This window comes from Petromyzon marinus, unplaced genomic scaffold, assembly GCF_048934315.1.
Source record: "Petromyzon marinus isolate PM22_M1 ecotype Great Lakes invasive population unplaced genomic scaffold, UKy_Petmar_22M1.pri1.0 PM_G_Scaffold_47, whole genome shotgun sequence".
In the NCBI taxonomy this organism is placed as follows: domain Eukaryota; kingdom Metazoa; phylum Chordata; class Hyperoartia; order Petromyzontiformes; family Petromyzontidae; genus Petromyzon; species Petromyzon marinus.
The window spans coordinates 207,880-229,491 of NW_027422999.1; the positions used below are offsets into that span (position 1 = coordinate 207,880).

The following is a 21,612-nucleotide window of genomic DNA, read 5'->3' on the forward strand; positions in this document are numbered from 1 at the left end:
AAACAAGTCTTACTATAATAAGGGTTAAAAGTCTAACACCAAGGGGCTGAAGTATATAAAATTAATTTAAAAATACAAATAGGGTAACATAGTTAATATCGGTAAGGCGTCGTTCTGTAGATCAAATGTTAAAAACAGTGTTAGCCCTTGGCCTTGTTTAACAGGCCAGCAGCAGATGGGAAGAAACTGTTTTTATGGCGTGAGGTTTTGGTCCTGATGGACCGAAGCCTTCTGCCGGAGGGGAGTAGCTGAAACAGAGAGTGTCCAGGGTGGGAGAAATCGGCCATAATCTTCCTCGCTCGCCTCATGGACCTTGTCGTGTGCAGGTCCTCGAGGGTTGGTAGATTGCAGGCAATTACCTTCTCAGCAGTGTGGATGATACGCTGCAGTCTGCTCTTGTCCTTGGCAGTGGCAGCAGCATACCAGACGGTTATGGAGGAGGTGAGGATGGATTCAATGATCGCTGTATAGAATTGCACCATCATTGTCTTTGGCAGGTTGAATTTCTTCAGCTGCCGTAGAAAGTACATCCTCTGTTGAGCTTTCTTGGTGAGGGAGCTGATGTTCAATTCCCACTTAAGGTCCCGGGAGAGAATAGTGCCCAGGAAGCGGAAGGACTCTACAATTTTGACTGGAGAGTTTAACAGGGTGATGGGGGTGAGTGGTGCTGTATTCTTCCTGAAGTCCACAACCATCTCAACTGTCTTTAGAGCATTTAGCTCTAAGTTGTTCTGGCTACACCAGGTCACCAGATTGTCAGCTTCCCACCTATAGTCAGACTCATCCCCACCAGAGATCAGCCCAATGAGGGTGGTGTCATCCGCAAACTTCAATAGTTTGACGGACAAATGATTGGAGGTGCAGCTGTTGGTATACAGGGAGAAGAGCAGAGGGGAAAGGACGCAGCCCTGAGGAGTTCCGGTGCTGATGGACCTGGAGTCAGAGACTTGTGTTCCCAGCTTAACGCACTGCTTCCTGTCAGACAGGAAGTCTGTGATCCATTTACAGGTGGTGTATGGCACGTTCAGCTGGAAGAGCTTGTCCTGAAGCAGGGCAGGGATGATGGTGTTGAAGGCAGAGCTGAAGTCCACAAACAGGATCCTGGCGTAGGATGCTGGGGCGTCCAGATGCTGTAGGGTGAAGTGGAGGGCCATGATAACTGTATCGTCCACAGACCTGTTGGCTCTGTAGGCAAACTGAAGGGGGTCCAGGAGAGGGTCTGTGATGGCTTTGAGGTGTGCCAGGACCAGGCGCTCAAAAGACTTCATTACCACAGATGTAAGGGCGACCGGTCTGTAATCATTTAGTCCTGTTGGCCTTAGCTTTTTGGGCACAGGGATGATGGTGGAGGACTTGAGACAGGCTGGTACATGGCATGTCTCCAGGGAGGTGTTAAAGATGTTGGTGAACACCGGAGACAGCTGGTCAGCGCAGTGCCTGAGGGTGGCTGGAGAGACAGAGTCTGGCCCGGCTGCTTTGCGTGGATTCTGCCTCTTGAAAAGTCTATTAACTTCTCCCTCCTGAAGGGAGATAGTCGTCTCTGTAGTATTGGTGGGGGATGGGGCCTCTTGGGTCGGAAGGGGTGGTTCAGGACAGTCCAATTGTCTTTCAAATCTACAGTAGAACTCGTTCAGGTCGTTGGCTAGGCGGGAGTCGTTAGTGGTGTGGGGGGCTCTGGGTTTGTAGTTGGTGATCTGCCTGAGCCCTCTCCAGACAGAAGCAGCGTCTTTTGTAGAGAACTGGTGTTTTAGTCTCTCTGAGTACAGTCGTTTAGCCTCTCTCACCGCTTTGCTAAACCTGTTCTTCGACTCCTTGAATCTGTCTCTATCTCCACTCCTAAATGCTTCCTCCTTCTCCAACCTCAACCTTCTGAGCTTTGCTGAGAACCAGGGCTTATTGTTGTTAAAGTTCACCCTGGTACGTGTTGGGATACAGCAGTCCTCACAGAAGCTGATGTAGGACGTCACAGCCTCTGTGAGTTCATCCAGACTATTGGTAGCAGTCGTGAACATATCCCAGTCAGTACAATCTAAGCACGCCCACAAATCTTCCACAGCCTCACTGGTCCACTGTTTAGATGTCCTCACAGCAGGTTTACAGAGTTTTAGTTTCTGCCTGTATGCAGGAATCAGGTGGACCATGGCATGGTCAGAGTGTCCTAGTGCTGCTCGGGGGATGGCGTGGTAGGCTCTACTGACTGTAGTGTAGCAGTGATCCAGAGTGTTCCCTTCTCTGGTTGGGCATTTAATGAATTGTATGTATTTGGGGAGTTCGTGGCTGAGATTACCTTTGTTAAAGTCGCCAAGTACGATAACCAACGAATCTGGATTTGCTCGCTCCACACTCAGAATCTGATCGGCGAGCATGCGTTGGGCCTCTTTAACCTGAGGACAAGGCGGCAAATAAACTCCGACCAAAATGAGCGACGCGAACTCGCGAGGCGAGTAAAACGGTTTACAGGTTATAAAAATTGATTCAAGGAGTGGAGAACAATGTTGCAGAATCACTGTGACATCTACACACCAGCCACTGTTAATGTAAAAACAAATACCACCGCCTTTCGTCTTGCCGGAGAGTGCTATGTCACGATCCGATCTTACAAGATGGAATCCTGCTAGTTGTAGCGAAGTGTCCGGAATCAAATCACACAGCCATGTTTCCGTGAAGCACAATGCAGAAGCTGAAAGAAAGTCTTTGTTTTTTACCATCAGTAGCTGAAGTTCATCCATTTTGTTGTACAGTGAACGTACATTGGAGAGGAAAAAGCTCGGCAGCACTGTTCGGATTCCGCGTCTGCGTAGCCGTACTAGAGCCCCCGACCGTTTACCCCTTGGGTGGCGTTTCGTTGCTTGAGCAAAGCCTAGCGCGGCATTGACTAGAATGCCTACTAATTCTGCCGCTGGAAGCAGAAAAGTAGGAATTAAATCCACAGGAGTTGTTTCCCTGATATTTAAAAGTTCGTCTCTTGTTAGAGAACTCCGAAAATCTTGGCAAAACACTGAATTGACAGACAAAACAAGACAAAACAGGGTGCACCGACCGGCTGAGGCTACCATCATCAGCGCCATCTTCGCACCAGCACGGGTGTGCTGAACAGCACGCCCCTCTCACCAGCACGGGTGTGATGAATAGTAGGCCTCTCTCACCAGCACGGGTGTGTTGAACAGCAGGCCCCTCTCACCAGCACGGGTGTGTTGAACAGCAGGCCCCTCTCACCAGCACGGGTGTGTTGAACAGCAGGCCCCTCTCACCAGCACGGGTGTGTTGAACAGCAGGCCCCTCTCACCAGCACGGGTGTGTTGACCAGCAGGCCCCTCTCACCAGCACGGGTGTGCTGAACAGTAGGCCCCTCTCACCAGCACGGGTGTGTTGAACAGCAGGCCCCTCTCACCAGCACGGGTGTGCTGAACAGTAGGCCCCTCAACACGGGTGTGCTGAACAGCAGGCCTCTCTCACCAGCACGGGTGTGCTGAACAGCAGGCCTCTCGCCAACACGGGTGTGCTGAACAGTAGGCCCCTCAACAGCAGGCCCCTCTCACCAGCACGGGTGTGCTGAACAGCAGGCCCCTCAACACGGGTGTGCTGAACAGCAGGCCTCTCTCACCAGCACGGGTGTGCTGAACAGCAGGCCTCTCTCACCAACACGGGTGTGCTGAACAGTAGGCCCCTCAACAGTAGGCCTCTCTCACCAGCACGGGTGTGCTGAACAGCAGGCCTCTCTCACCAACACGGGTGTGCTGAAAAGCAGGCCCCTCAACACGGGTGTGCTGAACAGCAGGCCTCTCTCACCAGCACGGTTGTGCTGAACAGCAGGCCCCTCTCACCAACACGGATGTGATGAATAGCAGGCCCCTCTCACCAGCACGGGTGTGCTGAACAGCAGGCCCCTCAACACGGGTGTGTTGAACAGCAGGCCCCTCTCACCAGCACGGGTGTGCTGAAAAGCAGGCCCCTCAACAGCAGGCCTCTCTCACCAGCGCAGGTGTGCTGAACAGCAGGCCTCTCAACAGCAAGCCTCTCTCACCAGCAAGGGTGTGCTGAACAGCAGGCCCCTCAACACGGGTGTACTGAACAGCAGGCCTCTCTCACCAGCACGGGTGTGATGAACAGCAGGCCTCTCTCATCAGCACGAGTGTGTTGAACAGCAAGCCCCTCTCAAGACAAAACTGGACAAAACAGGGCGCACCAACCGGCCGAGGCTGCCATCATCGGCGCCATCTTGGCAGTAAATAAATACATGTATAATCTCAATTGAAAAAGAGAGATGATATCGTGATCCTCTCAGCCGATAAGGGCAATGCCACGGTCATCATGGACAAAATCACATAGAACAATAACAATTCAGGAGCTACTTAATGATGGTAGCTACACAAAAAATTTAAAGAGATCCCACCAACAGCCTCGTTACAAAAACGAACAGCATCATCACTGATTCAGCTTCATTAATTGAACAGACCAAAACGGTTTTCCTTAAAACCTTCTGCTGCTAGACCACCCAGATTATATGGCTTACCAAAAATCCATAAAGAAGGTACACCACTCCGTCCCATCGTCTCCACCATTGGCTCACCCACCTACGAACTGGCCCGATATCTGAGACCTTCAGCCATTCACTGGTAAGACCACCTCTTCTGTACTTAACTCAGCTCACCTGGTATCGTCAATGAAAGACATCTCACTGTTCCCAGGTGACTTACTCGTCAGTTTCGATGTAGTTTCTTTGTTCACCAAAGTTCCTGTGCCCGATACCCATTGCAATCATTGAGGATTTGGTCCAACGAGGATTGAATGCCGATGTACCGGTCCTGGCGAGACACTGCCTCACCAATACTCACCCGGAATGGAACATTCGACAAACAAGTTGAAGGCACCCCTATGGGTTCTCCCTTATTACCGGTTGTGGCCAATGTTTTCATGGAAAATTTTTGAGACGGACGCCATCCAGGCATCCGTCCTTGTGGAAGAGCTATGTGGATGACATGTTTGTCATCTGGCCACATGGCCGACCGGCTCAAAATAAAATTCCTCAACCACATCAATTCCATAAACCCAGCCATCAAATTCACCACGGAGGTAGAAACGGATGGCATGCTACCTTTCTTGTATGTCTCAATCAAAGAGAGACCAGATGGCTCAATGAGCCATTCTGTCTACAGGAGAGTAACCCAGACTGACGGCTACCTAAAACCCGAATCCCAGCACCATCCATCCCGGAAGAATTTCCTCGTCAAAACGCTACACCACAGAGCTCAGTGCATCTCCGGCCACGAACGCCTGACCAGTGAACTCAAAACACGTACACCAAGCCCTCAAGGCGAATGGATTGTCTGACTACACAATCCGCAAAGTAGTGGTACCCCAAACTTTCGCAGTTCTTAAAAATTCTCTTTTCACACCATCAATATGTAAACTCCCCCCCCCCCCCCCGCGCCAACCGGCATGTGCACCCGCATGTACACCATTCATCATGCTAAGTCGGCCAATCAAATGCTATTTTTTTACGCTAATTCCTTTGTCAAGGCACCTTGTTTCCTCGCACACAGCTTAAAGGTCGCGGTCTGAGCGTGGCTGTGTTTCACTCCAGCTCTGTCCTCGAGACAGCCCGGTCCCTTCAACTGATGAAGGCCGCTTGTGTTGTGGCCGAAACGTCGTGATTTTTGTTGTTTTATTTTTTTTACCTACGTGACTTTACCGAATAGAACCAAAGAGTACGTGAGGAAGGAGCCATCTGAGGATCCAATAAAAACCATCACCCTGCCATACATAGCAGGGGTAACCAAAAGTATTTCCAAAATCATGAACAAACACAAGATCCAGGTACGATTTAACACAGTACATAAAATTCGCGATCTGATCCCATCTGTGAAAGACAAGATTCCTGACATGCAATATCCCGGCGTCTACAAACTAAGCTGTGTCTGCAGTTACATTGGGGAAACTAAGCGACGTGTCTCGGACCGTGTTCGTGAGCAGAAGGCAGATTTGGTAACACGGTAGGACCAACGCTTCTACCGTGGCTGATGATTATTTTAATACTACGGCTGGCTCACACTAAGTTGATTTCTCTAAGACGATGGCCATCAACAAAGATTCGTTCATGAAGCCATCCATATACACAGCAGACACAATTTCAACCTGTGTATAGTGTAGAGTATGGTGTAGTGTATAGTGTAGTGTATAGTGTAGTGTATAGTGTAGTGTATAGTAGTGTATAGTGTAGTGTGTAGTGTACAGTGTATTGTATAGTGTAGAGTATAGTGTAGTGTATAGTGTAATGTATAGTGTAGTGTATAGTGTAGTGTATAGTATAGTGTAGTATATATAGTGTAGTGTATAGTGTAATGCATAGTGTAGTGTGTAGTGTAGTACACTAGCACATCACACTGGTGGGTTAGCGAGCCAAGCAACAACATTTGCACTCTGGATACCGTGACATTTCGCCAGCAATCACAACAACCAGCTTCATCGGGCAACAGCCACATTTGTGCATTTATTCATTCACACAATCTAACCCGGACGATATCGGCTCGCCGAAAACCAACAGCGTCAAACTACGAAAGTACCGCGGCATCGCGGGAGCGGCCGATGAAACTGGCCGGGCTCGGGGAGAAATAAAAAAACCGGGACGCTGACGTGGCGCAGGAAGGCTCACGGCGTTGTACGCGCCATCGTGATGCCGCCTGTCGCCCCGGTAAAACAATAATATAAACACGCGGAACTCCCTCACGGTGCCGGACGTCGTGACGGACCGTGCCGATGTCGCCGCTCGTTGACCCCCGGCCACGCGAGGGCGAATTTAAATTCTCCCCCCACCCCACCGCACCCCCCTATCCCTGGCTCCCTGGCACGACGCCCAGTCGCCTCCCGTCCAGCAGCACAACGCCGGGGGAAAGCGCTGGGAGGTGAGAGACCGTCGCGAAGACTAAAATAAAATAACAAAAACACTGCGTCCGGTTAACGGAGAGCTGTTTCGTAAAACAAAATTCCCACCCCCACCCCACCCAAAAAAAAAAGTGAAAAGCCAAACTCGGGGCACCGATTGTAACCGGCACGAGGCAAATATCCCCCAATGCTGAAAAACATCGCTCAGTTGGGATCAAACAACAACAACAAATCGTCTTGGTTCTTTCGGGGGGGGGGGGGGGGGTTCACCCGCTCGCGAAGCGACAAGCCCGGGCGTTTCCGCCGGCAACCACGTCAAGGTGGAGCGCGGCAAGGCGGAGCGCGGCAAGGTGGAGCACTCCAAGGTGGAGCACGGCAAGGCGGAGCACGGCAAGGTGGAGCACGGCAAGGTGGAGCACTCCAAGGTGGAGCACGGCAAGGTGGCGCACTCTCGCTCCTCCCCCCCCCCCACCCCGAGCCGCTTCTCAAAAATCTTCCTCCCTCGCCTCGTCGTCATCTTTGTCTGTGAAAACCTGCGGGGGTCGGAATAAATTAGAGAGACGGTGACCGACCCCACCCACCCCCCCCCCCCCTGGGGTGGCCAGAAGCGGATCACTCACTCAGCCTAAGCAGGAGCATCGGTGATGTGGGCGGACACTCGCTCACCGCTCGCTCGCTCACCGCTCACCGCTCGCTCGCTCACCGCTCACTCACCACCCAGTTCAACCGGCGTGCAACAGACGGCGGTGGTGGCAACTACATCTGTAGAACGTGAAGAACCAGTGGCATTTACATCTGTAGAACGTGAAGAACCAGTGGCATCTACATCTGCAGAGCGTGAAGAACCAGTGGCATCTACATCTGTAGAACGTGAAGAACCAGTGGCATCTACATCTCCAGAAGGTGAAGAACCAGTGGCATCTACATCTCCAAAAGGTGAAGAACCAGTGGCATCTACATCTGCAAAACGAGAAGAACCAGTGACATTAATATCAACAGAATACGAAAAAACAGTGACATGTACATCTGTATCACGTAAAGAACCAGTGGCATCTACATCTGCTGAACGTGAAGAACCAGTGGCATCTACATCTGCAGAGCGTGAAGAACCAGTGGCATCTACATCTGCAGAGCGTGAAGAACCAGTGGCATCTACATCTGCAGAACGTGAAGAGAACGTCAATAACCAGTGGCATCTCCATCTGCAGAACGTGAAGAACCAGTGGCATCTACATCTGCAGAACGTGAAGAACCAGTGGCATCTACATCTGCAGAGCGTGAAGAACCAGTGGGATCTACATCTGCAGAACGTGAAGAACCAGTGGCATCTACATCTGCAGAACGTGAAGAACCATTGGCATCTACATCTGCAGAGCGTGAAGAACCAGTGTCATCTACATCTGCAGAACGTGAAGAATCAGCGGCATCTACATCTGCAGAGCGTGAAGAACCAGCGGCATCTACATCTGTAGAACGTGAAGAACCAGTGGCATCTACATCTGCAGAGCGTGAAGAACCAGTGGCATCTACATCTGCAGAACGTGAAGAACCAGTGGCATCTACATCTGCAGAGCGTGAAGAACCAGTGGCATCTACATCTGCAGAAGATAATGAGCTTTGGGTCTCCATGTGAGTCTATGGGTCTCTGTGTGAGTAGTCTATGGGTCTCGGTGTGATGAGTCTATAGGTCTCTGTGTGAGTCTATGGGTCTCTGTGTGAGTAGTCTATGGGTGGCTGTGTGATGAGTCTATGGGTCTCTGTGTGAGTCTATGGGTCTCTCTGTGAGTAGTCTATGGGTCTCTGTGTGAGTAGTCTATGGGTGTCTGTGTGAGTAGTCTATGGGTGTCTGTGTGATGAGTCTATGGGTCTCTGTGTGAGTCTATGGGTCTCTGTGTGAGTAGTCTATGGGTCTCTGTGTGAGTCTATGGGTGTCTGTGTGAGTCTATGGGTCTCTGTGTGAGTAGTCTATGGGTCTCTGTGTCAGTCTATGGGTGTCTGTGTGATGAGTCTATGGGTGTCTGTGTGAGTAGTCTATGGGTCTCTGTGTGAGTAGTCTATGGGTGTCTGTGTGGTGAGTCTATGGGTCTCTGTGTGAGTAGTCTATGGGTCTCTATGTGAGTAGTCTATGGGTCTCGGTGTGATGAGTCTATGGGTCTCTGTGTGAGTCTATGGCTCTCTGTGTGAGTAGTCTATGGGTGTCTGTGTGATGAGTCTATGGGTCTCTGTGTGAGTAGTCTATGGGTCTCTGTGTGATGAGTCTATGGGTCTCTGTGTGAGTAGTCTATGGGTCTCTGTGTGAGTAGTCTATGGGTGTCTGTGTAAGTAGTCTATGGGTGTCTGTGTGAGTAGTCTATGGGTCTCTGTGTAAGTAGTCTATGGGTCTCTGTGTGAGTAGTCTATGGGTGTCTGTGTGAGTAGTCTATGGGTGTCTGTGTGAGTAGTCTATGGGTCTCTGTGTAAGTAGTCTATGGGTCTCTGTGTGATGAGTCTATGGGTCTCTGTGTGAGTAGTCTATGGGTCTCTGTGTGATGAGTCTATGGGTCTCTGTGTGAGTAGTCTATGGGTGTCTGTGTGATGAGTCTATGGGTCTCTGTGTGAGTAGTCTATGGGTGTCTGTGTGATGAGTCTATGGGTCTCTGTGTGAGTAGTCTATGGGTCTCTGAGTGAGTAGTCTATGGTGTCTGTGTGATGAGTCCATGGGTCTCTGTGTGAGTAGTCTATGGGTGTCTGTGTGAGTAGTCTATGGGTCTCAGTGTGAGTCTATGGGTCTCTGTGTGATGAGTCTATGGGTGTCTGTGTGAGTCTATGGGTCTCTGTGTGAGTAGACTATGGGTCTCTGTGTGAGTCTATGGGTCTCTGTGTGAGTCTATGGGTCTCTGTGTGATGAGTCTATGGGTCTCTGTGTGAGTAGTCTATGGGTGTCTGTGTGATGAGTCTATGGGTCTCTGTGTGAGTAGTCTATGGGTGTCTGTGTGAGTAGTCTATGGGTGTCTGTGTGAGTAGTCTATGGGTCTCAGTGTGAGTCTATGGGTCTCTGTGTGAGTAGTCTATGGGTGTCTGTGTGATGAGTCTATGGGTCTCTGTGTGAGTAGTCTATGGGTGACTGTGTGAGTAGTCTATGGGTGTCTGTGTGAGTAGTCTATGGGTCTCAGTGTGAGTCTATGGGTCTCTGTGTGATGAGTCTATGGGTCTCTGTGTGAGTACTCTATGGGTGTCTGTGTGATGAGTCTATGCGTCTCTGTGTGAGTAATCTATGGGTCTCTGTGTGAGTAGTCTATGAGTGTCTGTGTGAGTAGTCTATGGGTCTCTGTGTAAGTAGTCTATGGGTCTCTTTGTGAGTAGTCTATGGGTGTCTGTGTGAGTAGTCTATGGGTCTCTGTGTAAATATTTTATGGGTGTCTGTGTGAGTAGTCCATGGGTTTCTGTGTGAGTAGTCTATGGGTCTCTGTGTGATGAGTCTATGGGTCTCTGTGTGAGTATTCTATGGGTCTCTGTGTGAGTAGTCTATGGGTCTCTGTGTGAGTCTATGGGTCTCTGAGTGAGTAGTCTATGGGTGTCTGTGTGAGTAGTCTATGGGTCTCTGTGTGAGTCTATGGGTCTCTGTGTGAGTAGTCTATGGGTCTCTGTGTGAGTAGTCTATGGGTCTCTGTGTGAGTAGTCTATGGGTGTCTGTGTGAGTAGTCTATGGGTCTCTGTGTGATGAGTCTATGGGTCTCTGTGTGAGTAGTCTATGGGTCTCTGTGTGAGTAGTCTATGGGTCTCTGTGTGAATAGTCTATGGGTGTCTGTGTGAGTAGTCTATGGGTGTCTGTGTGAGTAGTCTATGGGTCTCTGTGTAAGTAGTCTATGGGTCTCTGTGTGAGTAGTCTATGGGTGTCTGTGTGAGTAGTCTATGGGTGTCTGTGTGAGTAGTCTATGGGTCTCTGTGTGAGTAGTCTATGGGTGTCTGTGTGAGTAGTCTATGGGTGTCTGTGTGAGTAGTCTATGGGTCTCTGTGTGAGTAGTCTATGGGTGTCTGTGTGAGTAGTCTATGGGTCTCTGTGTGATGAGTCTATGGGTCTCTGTGTGAGTAGTCTATGGGTCTCTGTGTGAGTAGTCTATGGGTCTCTGTGTGAGTAGTCTATGGGTGTCTGTGTGAGTAGTCTATGGGTGTCTGTGTGAGTAGTCTATGGGTCTCTGTGTGAGTAGTCTATGGGTGTCTGTGTGAGTAGTCTATGGGTGTCTGTGTGAGTAGTCTATGGGTCTCTGTGTAAGTAGTATATGGGTCTCTGTGTGATGAGTCTATGGGTCTCTGTGTGAGTAGTCTATGGGTGTCTGTGTGATGAGTCTATGGGTCTCTGTGTGAGTAGTCTATGGGTGTCTGTGTGATGAGTCTATGGGTCTCTGTGTGAGTAGTCTATGGGTCTCTGAGTGAGTAGTCTATGGTGTCTGTGTGATGAGTCCATGGGTCTCTGTGTGAGTAGTATATGGGTGTCTGTGTGAGTCTATGGGTCTCTGTGTGAGTAGACTATGGGTCTCTGTGTGAGTCTATGGGTCTCTGTGTGAGTCTATGGGTCTCTGTGTGATGAGTCTATGGGTCTCTGTGTGAGTAGTCTATGGGTGTCTGTGTGATGAGTCTATGGGTCTCTGTGTGAGTAGTCTATGGGTGTCTGTGTGAGTAGACTATGGGTGTCTGTGTGAGCAGTCTATGGGTGTCTGTGTGAGTAGTCTATGGGTGTGTGTGTGAGTAGTCTATGGGTCTCTGTGTAAATAATCTATGGGTGTCTGTGTGAGTAGTCCATGGGTCTCTGTGTGAGTAGTCTATGGGTCTCTGTGTGATGAGTCTATGGGTCTCTGTGTGAGTATTCTATGGGTCTCTGTGTGAGTAGTCTATGGGTCTCTGTGTGAGTCTATGGGTCTGTGAGTGAGTAGTCTATGGGTGTCTGTGTGAGTAGTCTATGGGTGTCTGTGTGAGTAGTCTATGGGTCTCTGTGTGAGTCTATGGGTCTCTGTGTGAGTAGTCTATGGGTCTCTGTGTGAGTAGTCTATGGGTGTCTCTGTGAGTAGTCTATGGGTGTCTGTGTGAGTAGTCTATGGGTCTCTGTGTGAGTAGTCTATGGGTGTCTGTGTGAGTAGTCTATGGGTCTCTGTGTAAGTAGTATATGGGTCTCTGTGTGATGAGTCTATGGGTCTCTGTGTGAGTAGTCTATGGGTGTCTGTGTGATGAGTCTATGGGTCTCTGTGTGAGTAGTCTATGGGTGTCTGTGTGATGAGTCTATGGGTCTCTGTGTGAGTAGTCTATGGGTCTCTGAGTGAGTAGTCTATGGTGTCTGTGTGATGAGTCCATGGGTCTCTGTGTGAGTAGTATATGGGTGTCTGTGTGAGTCTATGGGTCTCTGTGTGAGTAGACTATGGGTCTCTGTGTGAGTCTATGGGTCTCTGTGTGAGTCTATGGGTCTCTGTGTGATGAGTCTATGGGTCTCTGTGTGAGTAGTCTATGGGTGTCTGTGTGATGAGTCTATGGGTCTCTGTGTGAGTAGTCTATGGGTGTCTGTGTGAGTAGACTATGGGTGTCTGTGTGAGCAGTCTATGGGTGTCTGTGTGAGTAGTCTATGGGTGTGTGTGTGAGTAGTCTATGGGTCTCTGTGTAAATATTCTATGGGTGTCTGTGTGAGTAGTCCATGGGTCTCTGTGTGAGTAGTCTATGGGTCTCTGTGTGATGAGTCTATGGGTCTCTGTGTGAGTATTCTATGGGTCTCTGTGTGAGTAGTCTATGGGTCTCTGTGTGAGTCTATGGGTCTGTGAGTGAGTAGTCTATGGGTGTCTGTGTGAGTAGTCTATGGGTGTCTGTGTGAGTAGTCTATGGGTCTCTGTGTGAGTCTATGGGTCTCTGTGTGAGTAGTCTATGGGTCTCTGTGTGAGTAGTCTATGGGTGTCTCTGTGAGTAGTCTATGGGTTTCTGTGTGAGTAGTCTATGGGTCTCTGTGTGAGTAGTCTATGGGTGTCTGTGTGAGTAGTCTATGGGTCTCTGTGTAAGTAGTCTATGGGTCTCTGTGTGAGTAGTCTATGGGTGTCTGTGTGAGTAGTCTATGGGTGTCTGTGTGAGTAGTCTATGGGTCTCTGTGTGAGTAGTCTATGGGTCTCTGTGTGATGAGTCTATGGGTCTCTGTGTGAGTATTCTATGGGTCTCTGTGTGAGTAGTCTATGGGTCTCTGTGTGAGTCTATGGGTCTCTGAGTGAGTAGTCTATGGGTGTCTGTGTGAGTAGTCTATGGGTCTCTGTGTGAGTCTATGGGTCTCTGTGTGAGTAGTCTATGGGTCTCTGTGTGAGTAGTCTATGGGTCTCTGTGTGAGTAGTCTATGGGTGTCTATGTGAGTAGTCTATGGGTCTCTGTGTGATGAGTCTATGGGTCTCTGTGTGAGTAGTCTATGGGTCTCTGTGTGAGTAGTCTATGGGTCTCTGTGTGAGTAGTCTATGGGTGTCTGTGTGAGTAGTCTATGGGTGTCTGTGTGAGTAGTCTATGGGTGTCTGTGTGAGTAGTCTATGGGTCTCTGTGTAAGTAGTCTATGGGTCTCTGTGTGAGTAGTCTATGGGTCTCTGTGTGAGTAGTCTATGGGTCTCTGTGTGAGTAGTCTATGGGTGTCTGTGTGAGTAGTCTATGGGTGTCTGTGTGAGTAGTCTATGGGTCTCTGTGTAAGTAGTCTATGGGTCTCTGTGTGAGTAGTCTATGGGTGTCTGTGTGAGTAGTCTATGGGTGTCTGTGTGAGTAGTCTATGGGTCTCTGTGTGAGTAGTCTATGGGTGTCTGTGTGAGTAGTCTATGGGTCTCTGTGTGAGTAGTCTATGGGTGTCTGTGTGAGTAGTCTATGGGTCTCTGTGTGAGTAGTCTATGGGTGTCTGTGTGAGTAGTCTATGGGTCTCTGTGTGATGAGTCTATGGGTCTCTGTGTGAGTAGTCTATGGGTCTCTGTGTGAGTAGTCTATGGGTCTCTGTATGAGTAGTCTATGAGTCTCTGTGTGAGTCTATGGGTCTCTGTGTGAGTAGTCTATGGGTCTCTGTGTGAGTAGTCTATGGGTCTCTGCGTGAGTAGTCTATGGGTCTCTGCATGATGAGTCTATGGGTCTCTGCGTGGGGCAGTGTCAATCCTCACCGATGACAGAGAGGTTGACCCTCCCCTCGAAGTTGTCGTGGGGGAAGGTGGCCACGTGGCAGAGGAAGAGGCCCCCGTCGCCAGCCCGCACGTCCAGCAGCTCCAGCGAGACGTCGCCGGGAGGCCCCCCAACGCGGAACCGCAGTCGGCCCGCGAGGGACGAGTTGGAGTACGCCGTGCCGTGCAGCGGGCTGAGTGCGGCCAAATTGGCCCCCGCCCAGACGTTGCCACTGGAGGCCTTCAGCCAGTTGGCCTGCACCACCACCACGGCCGCACCCCACAGGACGCAGCGCAGCAGCGCCACCTTCTGGCCGACCACCGCCGTGACCTGGCCGTCCGTGTCGACACCCACACGAGGGGCTGGGTGGGAAGACAACACAGAGACCCATAGACTACTCATAGAGACCCATAGACTACTCATAGAGACCCATAGACTACTCATAGAGACCCATAAACTACTCACACAGACACCCATAGACTACTCACAGAGACCCATAGACTACTCATAGAGACCCATAGACTACTCACGCAGAGTTCCATAGACGACTCAGAGACCCACAAGACTACTCACGCAGAGATCCATAGAGTACTCATAGAGACCCATAGACTATCTTCTTTGGTAATTTCGATATAGTCACGTAGAATGAGAATAAAATAATAAATTGATAAAATAACACAATAATATTCTTACGACGTATCGGCCACAACACAAGCGGCCATCATCAGGTGAAGGGACGAGACTGTCTGGAGGACAGCGCTGGTCTGAGCGTGGCTGTGTTCGCTCCAGCGCTGTCCTCGTGTTCGCTCCAGCGCTGTCCTCCAGACAGTCTCGTCCCTTCACCTGATGAAGGCCGCTTGTGTTGTGGCCGAAACGTCGTGAGAATATTATTGTGTTATTTTATTTTATCAATTTATTTTATTCTCATTCTACGTGGTGACTTTACCGAAAGAACCAAAGATGAATCCTTGCAGTCACGAAAGCTTTAGATCGAAATCCGTAGACTACTCATAGAAACTCATAGACTACTCACGCAGAGTTCCATAGACCACTCAGAGACCCACAAGACTACTCACACAGAGACCCATAGAACACTCATAGAGATCCACAAGACTACTCACACAGAGACCCACTTCACACGCACAAAAATACCTCTCACTCATTCACCCAGCCACCCACTCACCCACGGTGCTGTGTGGTGGAGGGACGGAGACACACGACAGTGGAGACCACTCCCCTGCCTTCCACCGTGGCAAGTCGGCTACCATTCTCACGCGGACGCAGTACTCATCCTCGCGTCCCGGCAGAAGCATCATTCGGTGTTGGTACCGGCATCCGATGAAGCGCTCCTGGCAGTAAGCATCATCATCATCAGTAGTAGCAGCAGTAGTAGTAGCAGCAACAGCATCATCATCAGTAGTAGTAGCATCATCAGTAGTAGTGTCATTGGTAGTATCATCATCATCAGTAGCAGCATCGCCACCCACCCACTCAACCACGCACATCTCCCGCCACAACCTCCCGACCCCCGTCACAACTCCCGCAATCTCTCACCGTGAGTTGAACGCCGCCTCTTGTCGAAATGTCAACCTGATGGTGGAACTTCACGTCGTGCGACACCAGCGCCCTCCACCCCCGCCCGACGGAGACCAACAACGACAGCTTCCGCACCTCCGGCTCTCCGTCGACCACCGCCTCCAACTCCCCAGCCACCCCAGGACCACCGTCATCACGGCGGTCATCGTCACCGCCGTCACGGTCATCGTCATCGCCGTCGTCGTTGTCGCTGTAGCCATCATCGTCGTTGTCTTCATCGTCACCCACAACACCGCACTCCTCATCCTCATCCTCACCACCATCGCCCTCCTCCTCCCCCCGCGTCAGTTTGTCGAGCCTCAGGGTGAACGACGGAGCGCTGAGCACAGCTGAGACACGGGAGAGGGGGGGTCATGGCGAGGGATGTTTGTGTGATCTCTCCCTGTCCTACAGAGTGAGTGAGTGAGTGGAGTTTGTGTGATCTCCCCCTGTCCTACAGAGTGTGTGAGTGGAGTTTGTGTGATCTCCCCCTGTCCTACAGAGTGTGTGAGTGGAGTTTGTGTGATCTCCCCCTGTTCTACAGAGTGAGTGGAGTTTGTGTGATCTCCCCCTGTCCTACAGAGTGTGTGAGTGGAGTTTGTGTGATCTCCCCCTGTCCTACAGAGTGTGTGGAGTTTGTGTGATCTCCCCCTGTTCTACAGAGTGTGTGAGTGGAGTTTGTGTGATCTCCCCCTGTCCTACAGAGTGTGTGGAGTTTGTGTGATCTCCCCCTGTCCTACAGAGCGAGTGGAGTTTGTGTGATCTCCCCCTGTCCTACAGAGTGAGTGGAGTTTGTGTGATCTCCCCCTGTCCTACAGAGTGAGTGGAGTTTGTGTGATCTCCCCCTGTTCTACAGTGTGAGTGGAGTTTGTGTGATCTCCCCCTGTTCTACAGAGTGAGCGAATGGAGTTTGTGTGATCTCTCCCTGCCCTACAGAGTGTGTGGAGTTTGTGTGATCTCCCCCTGTCCTACAGAGCGAGTGGAGTTTGTGTGATCTCCTCCTGTCCTACAGAGTGAGTGGAGTTTGTGTGATCTCCCCTGTCCTACAGAGTGAGTGGAGTTTGTATGATCTCCCCCTGTTCTACAGAGTGAGTGGAGTTTGTGTGATCTCCCCCTGTTCTACAGAGTGAGTGAGTGGAGTTTGTGTGATCTCCCCCTGTCCTACAGAGTGAGTGAGTGGAGTTTGTGTGATCTCCCCCTGTTCTACAGAGTGTGTGAGTGGAGTTTGTGTGATCTCTCCCTTTCTTACAGAGTGAGTGAGTGGACTTTGTGTGATCTCCCCCTGTCCTACAGAGTGAGTGGAGTTTGTGTGATCTCCCCTTGTACTACAGAGTGAGTGGAGTTTGTATGATCACCCCCTGTTCTACAGAGTAAGTGGAGTTTGTGTGATCTCCCCCTGTTCTACAGAGTGTGTGAGTGGAGTTTGTGTGATCTTCCCCTGTCCTACAGAGTGAGTGAGTGGAGTTTGTATGATCACCCCCTGTCCTACAGAGTGAGTGAATGGACTTCGTGTGATCTCCCCCTGTTTTATAGAGTGAGTGGAGTTTGTGTGATCTCCCCCTGTCCTACAGAGTGAGTGGAGTTTATGTGATCTCCCCCTGTCCTACAGAGTGAGTGAGTGGAGTTTGTGTGATCTCTCCCTGTTCTACAGTGTGTGAGTGGAGTTTGTGTGATCTCCCCCTGTCCTACAGAGTGTGTGGAGTTTGTGTGATCTCCCCCTGTTCTACAGTGTGAGTGGAGTTTGTGTGATCTCCCCCTGTCCTACAGAGTGTGTGGAGTTTGTGTGATCTCCCTCTGTCCTACAGAGTGAGTGGAGTTTGTGCGATCTCCCCCTGTTCTACAGAGTGTGTGAGTGGAGTTTGTGTGATCTCCCCCTGTCCTATAGAGTGTGTGAGTGGAGTTTGTGTGATCTCCCCCTGTCCTACAGAGCGAGTGGAGTTTGTGTGATCTCCCCCTGTCCTACAGAGTGAGTGGAGTTTGTGTGATCTCCCCCTGTCCTACAGAGTGAGTGAGTGGAGTTTGTGTGATCTCCCCCTGTCCTACAGAGTGAGTGTGTGGAGTTTGTGTGATCTCCCCCTGTTCTACAGAGTGAGTGGAGTTTGTGTGATCTCCCCCTGTCCTACAGAGTGAGTGGAGTTTGTGTGATCTCCCCCTGTCCTACAGAGTGAGTGAGTGGAGTTTGTGTGATCTCCCCCTGTCCTACAGAGTGAGTGAGTGGAGTTTGTGTGATCTCCCCCTGTCCTACAGAGTGTGTGAGTGGAGTTTGTGTGATCTCCCCCTGTCCAACAGAGTGAGTGAGTGGAGTTTGTGTGATCTTCCCCTGTCCTACAGAGTGAGTGGAGTTTGTATGATCTCCCCCTGTTCTACAGAGTGAGTGGAGTTTGTGTGATCTCCCCCTGTCCTACAGAGTGAGTGGAGTTTGTGTGATCTCCCCCTGTTCTATAGAGTGAGTTAGTGGAGTTCGTGTGATCTCCCCCTGTCCTACAGAGTGAGTGAGTGGAGTTTGTGTGATCTCCCCCTGTCCTACAGAGTGAGTGGAGTTTGTGTGATCTCCCCCTGTCCTACAGAGTGAGTGGAGTTTGTGTGATCTCCCCCTGTCCCACAGAGTGAGTGAGTGGAGTTTGTGTGATCTCTCCCTGTCCTACAGAGTGAGTGAGTGGAGTTTGTGTGATCTCCCCTGTCCTACAGAGTGAGTGGAGTTTGTGTGATCTCCCCCTGTCCTACAGAGTGAGTGGAGTTTGTGTGATCTCCCCCTCTCCTACAGAGTGAGTGGAGTTTGTGTGATCTCTCCCTGTCCTACAGTGAGTGAATGAGTGAGTGGAGTTTGTATGATCTCCCCCTGTCCTACAGAGTGAGTGAGTGGAGTTTGTGTGATCTCCCCCTGTGCTACAGAGTGAGTGAGTGGAGTTTGTGTGATCTCCCCCTGTCCTACAGAGTGAGTGGAGTTTGTGTGATCTCCCCCTGTCCTACAGAGTGAGTGAGTGGAGTTTGTGTGATCTCCCCCTGTGCTACAGAGTGAGTGAGTGGAGTTTGTGTGATCTCCCCCTGTCCTACAGAGTGAGTGAGTGGAGTTTGTGTGATCTCCCCCTGTGCTACAGAGTGAGTGAGTGGAGTTTGTGTGATCCCCCCCTGTCCTACAGAGTGAGTGAGTGGAGTTTGTGTGATCTCCCCTTGTGAGCCGAAGACACACACACAGGCAGAAAGAGTCACAGACATACACAGCGACACACACAGACAAAGATGACAAAGATCCTCCGTGTAGCCTGAAAAAGACCGTTGGGGCAAGTGCTGTTAGTGAGCACCAGACAGACACGGACAAAGGGAGACACAGAGAGAGAGACACAGAGAGACACACACACACAGAGACACAGAGAGAGAGACACAGAGAGACACACACACAGAGACACAGAGAGAGACACACACACAGAGACACAGAGAGAGACACACACACACAGAGACACAGGCATATGTACAATCTCGTGCCACTCACTTTCCATCAAGGGCAGGACCACAACCGCGACCCAGGGTGAGGATCGTGACGGCGAGGATGAGCAGGAGAATCTCACACGGAGGAGGTAGCGGTCACCGGGATCGTCCAGCGCCGAGGAGACGTCGCACCGTGTCTCCGTTGTTGCAGCGCAGACGGTCTGCCAGCGGGCTCGTCTGAAGCTGCGCAGACAGAGACACAGGGAGGAGTGGTGAGGGTGGTGAGGAGCCAGTGGGTGAGAGAGACGTGTGTGTGTGTGAGTGAGTGGGTTGGTGGATGAGTGGGTTGGTGAGTGAGTGGGTGAGTGGGTTGGTGAGTGGGTGAATGGGTTGGTGAGTGAGTGGGTGAATGGGTGAGTGGGTGATTGAGTGGGTGAGTGAGTGGGTTGGTGAGTGAGTGGGTTGGTGAGTGGGTTGGTGAGTGAGTGGGTGGGTGAGTGGGTTGGTGAGTGAGTGGGTGAGTGGGTAAGTTGGTTGGTGAGTGAGTGGGTGAGTGGGTTGGTGAGTGAGTGGGTGAGTGAGTGGGTTGGTGAGTGAGTGGCTGAGTGAGTGAGTTGGTGAGTGAGTGAGTGGGTTGGTGAGTGGGTTGGTGAGTGAGTGGGTAAGTGAGTGGGTAAGTGAGTGGGTTAGTGAGTGGGTGAGTGAGTGGGTTGGTGAGTGAGTGGCTGAGTGAGTGAGCATCTCACAGTTTGCTCTGAACTCTGTATGTAACATTCAGGTACGTTGAGTTGGTCGTGGTGGTCGAGTTGATAGTTAAAGGATCAACAAGTGGGGGTCTATCCCCTCCATCCCCACTGGGAGCCGCTTCAACGGGGTCCCAGCAAAGGGTCGCCAGGAGGTCTCGAGACTCCAAACGAACATTCAGTGGGAACAGCGGAGCTGGGCAGATGGGGAAAAAACACTCAAGAGTGCGCTAACCACTGCACCACCACTCCTCACACACACACAGTGCGCTATCCACTGCACCACCACTCCCCACACACACACAGTGCGCTAACCACTGCACCACCACTCCACACTCACACAGTGCGCTAACCACTGCACCACCACTCCCCACTCACACTCACACAGTGCGATAACCACTGCACCACCACTCCCCCCACAATCACAACCTGGCACCCGATTTATCGACCATCTCGGGCTCTGCTCACCGTGGCTGCTGCACGTGACGAGGTGGTGGAGGAGGAGGAGAGGCAGGATGAAGGGGAAGAGTAGGCCAAGTTTGTAGAGTTTCGACATCGCCATTAACCCCACACGCAGCCACGCGCCCGCCTCACCCAAGTCACGTGCTGAGGAAATCGATTCAAGGTTAAATAAAAAAATCGGATCGATTCCTATGGGGATAACAAATGCGAATCGATAGTGGTCAAAAATGTAGCCGATGGCATCGATCCCTATTGGGACTGCATTGGAATTGACGTTGGTCGTGAGTGTAAAATGGAATCGAATACATTTTCGATAACATGGGAATTGATTATGGCGATTTGTTCTAATAACATAGGAATCGATCTAGCTAGTGATTTAAAGCGCATAGAATCGAATCCCATTGGGATACCTACCATGAGAATCGATTGTGTTAGAAAAGGAGAGCGTTTAGAATCGATTCCTATTGAGATAACATTGTAGTCTATGAATCAGAATCAGAAAGGGTTTTATTCGCCATGAAAGTTCACACCAATACGGAATTTACTTTGGCAGGATGGTGCATACATTCAACATATAGGAATCTAAAATCTTAAATAAGTTTTAAACAAGTCTTACTATAATAAGGGTTAAAAGTCTAACTAACACCAAGGGGCTGAAGTATATAAAATTGAATAAATATCGAATATAAAATAGCTTTAAGATATAATTTAAAAATACAAATAGGTTAACATAGTTAATATCGGCAAGGTGTCATTATGTTGATAAAATGTTAAAATCAGTGTAAGCCCTTGGCCTTGTTTAACAGGCCAGCAGCAGATGGGAAGAAACTGTTTTTATGGCGTGAGGTTTTGGTCCTGATGGACCGAAGCCTTCTGCCGGAGGGGAGTAGCTGAAACAGAGAGTGTCCAGGGTGGGAGGAATCGGCCATAATCTTCCTCGCTCGCCTCATGGTCCTTGTCGTGTGCAGGTCCTCGAGGGTTGGTAGATTGCAGTGTTGTATATATAGGTGTTATGAAAATTGATGAAAATAATGAAAATTAAATGAAATTTGAGATTTGCATAATTTATCCGAAATTATGTTAATTAGTGTAATTATGTGCATAAATTATGCTGATTCGAGAGATAATCGTATTAATTTATGCGAGTGGGCGTGGTTATGATAACGCAGGTCGTTATGGATTATCAGGTCGAGCCTCGGTGACGAGGATTGTGTTATGAATTGGAATAACGCAATTAATCGTATGCAGTGACGCAGGCGTTGTGAGCGTGAATGAGAGAGAGACGATTCGACTCTGCTCTTCAATTCCGTATTATCGATAAGGATACGATTACTCTCGATTGAACATTACGGATTATGTGTGTTATGGATCATGTGGTGATAGTGTGCTTATGATAGGT

General features: G+C 50.2%; 1 protein-coding gene across 1 annotated transcript; it reads right to left on the bottom strand.

The window, feature by feature from the left end:
* Nucleotides 1-6,465: 6,465 nt before the first annotated feature.
* Nucleotides 6,466-20,365, bottom strand: LOC142917359 (uncharacterized). Its single transcript, XM_076061994.1, has 7 exons — nucleotides 20,220-20,365; nucleotides 19,755-19,947; nucleotides 19,073-19,251; nucleotides 15,562-15,932; nucleotides 15,191-15,356; nucleotides 14,010-14,369; nucleotides 6,466-7,842 (listed from the first exon to the last, which is right to left on the bottom strand). The coding sequence occupies exons 1-7, from the start codon at nucleotides 20,311-20,313 to the stop codon at nucleotides 7,589-7,591; spliced, it is 1,617 nt and encodes a 538-aa protein (XP_075918109.1). The 5' UTR covers nucleotides 20,314-20,365; the 3' UTR covers nucleotides 6,466-7,588.
* Nucleotides 20,366-21,612: the final 1,247 nt, after the last annotated feature.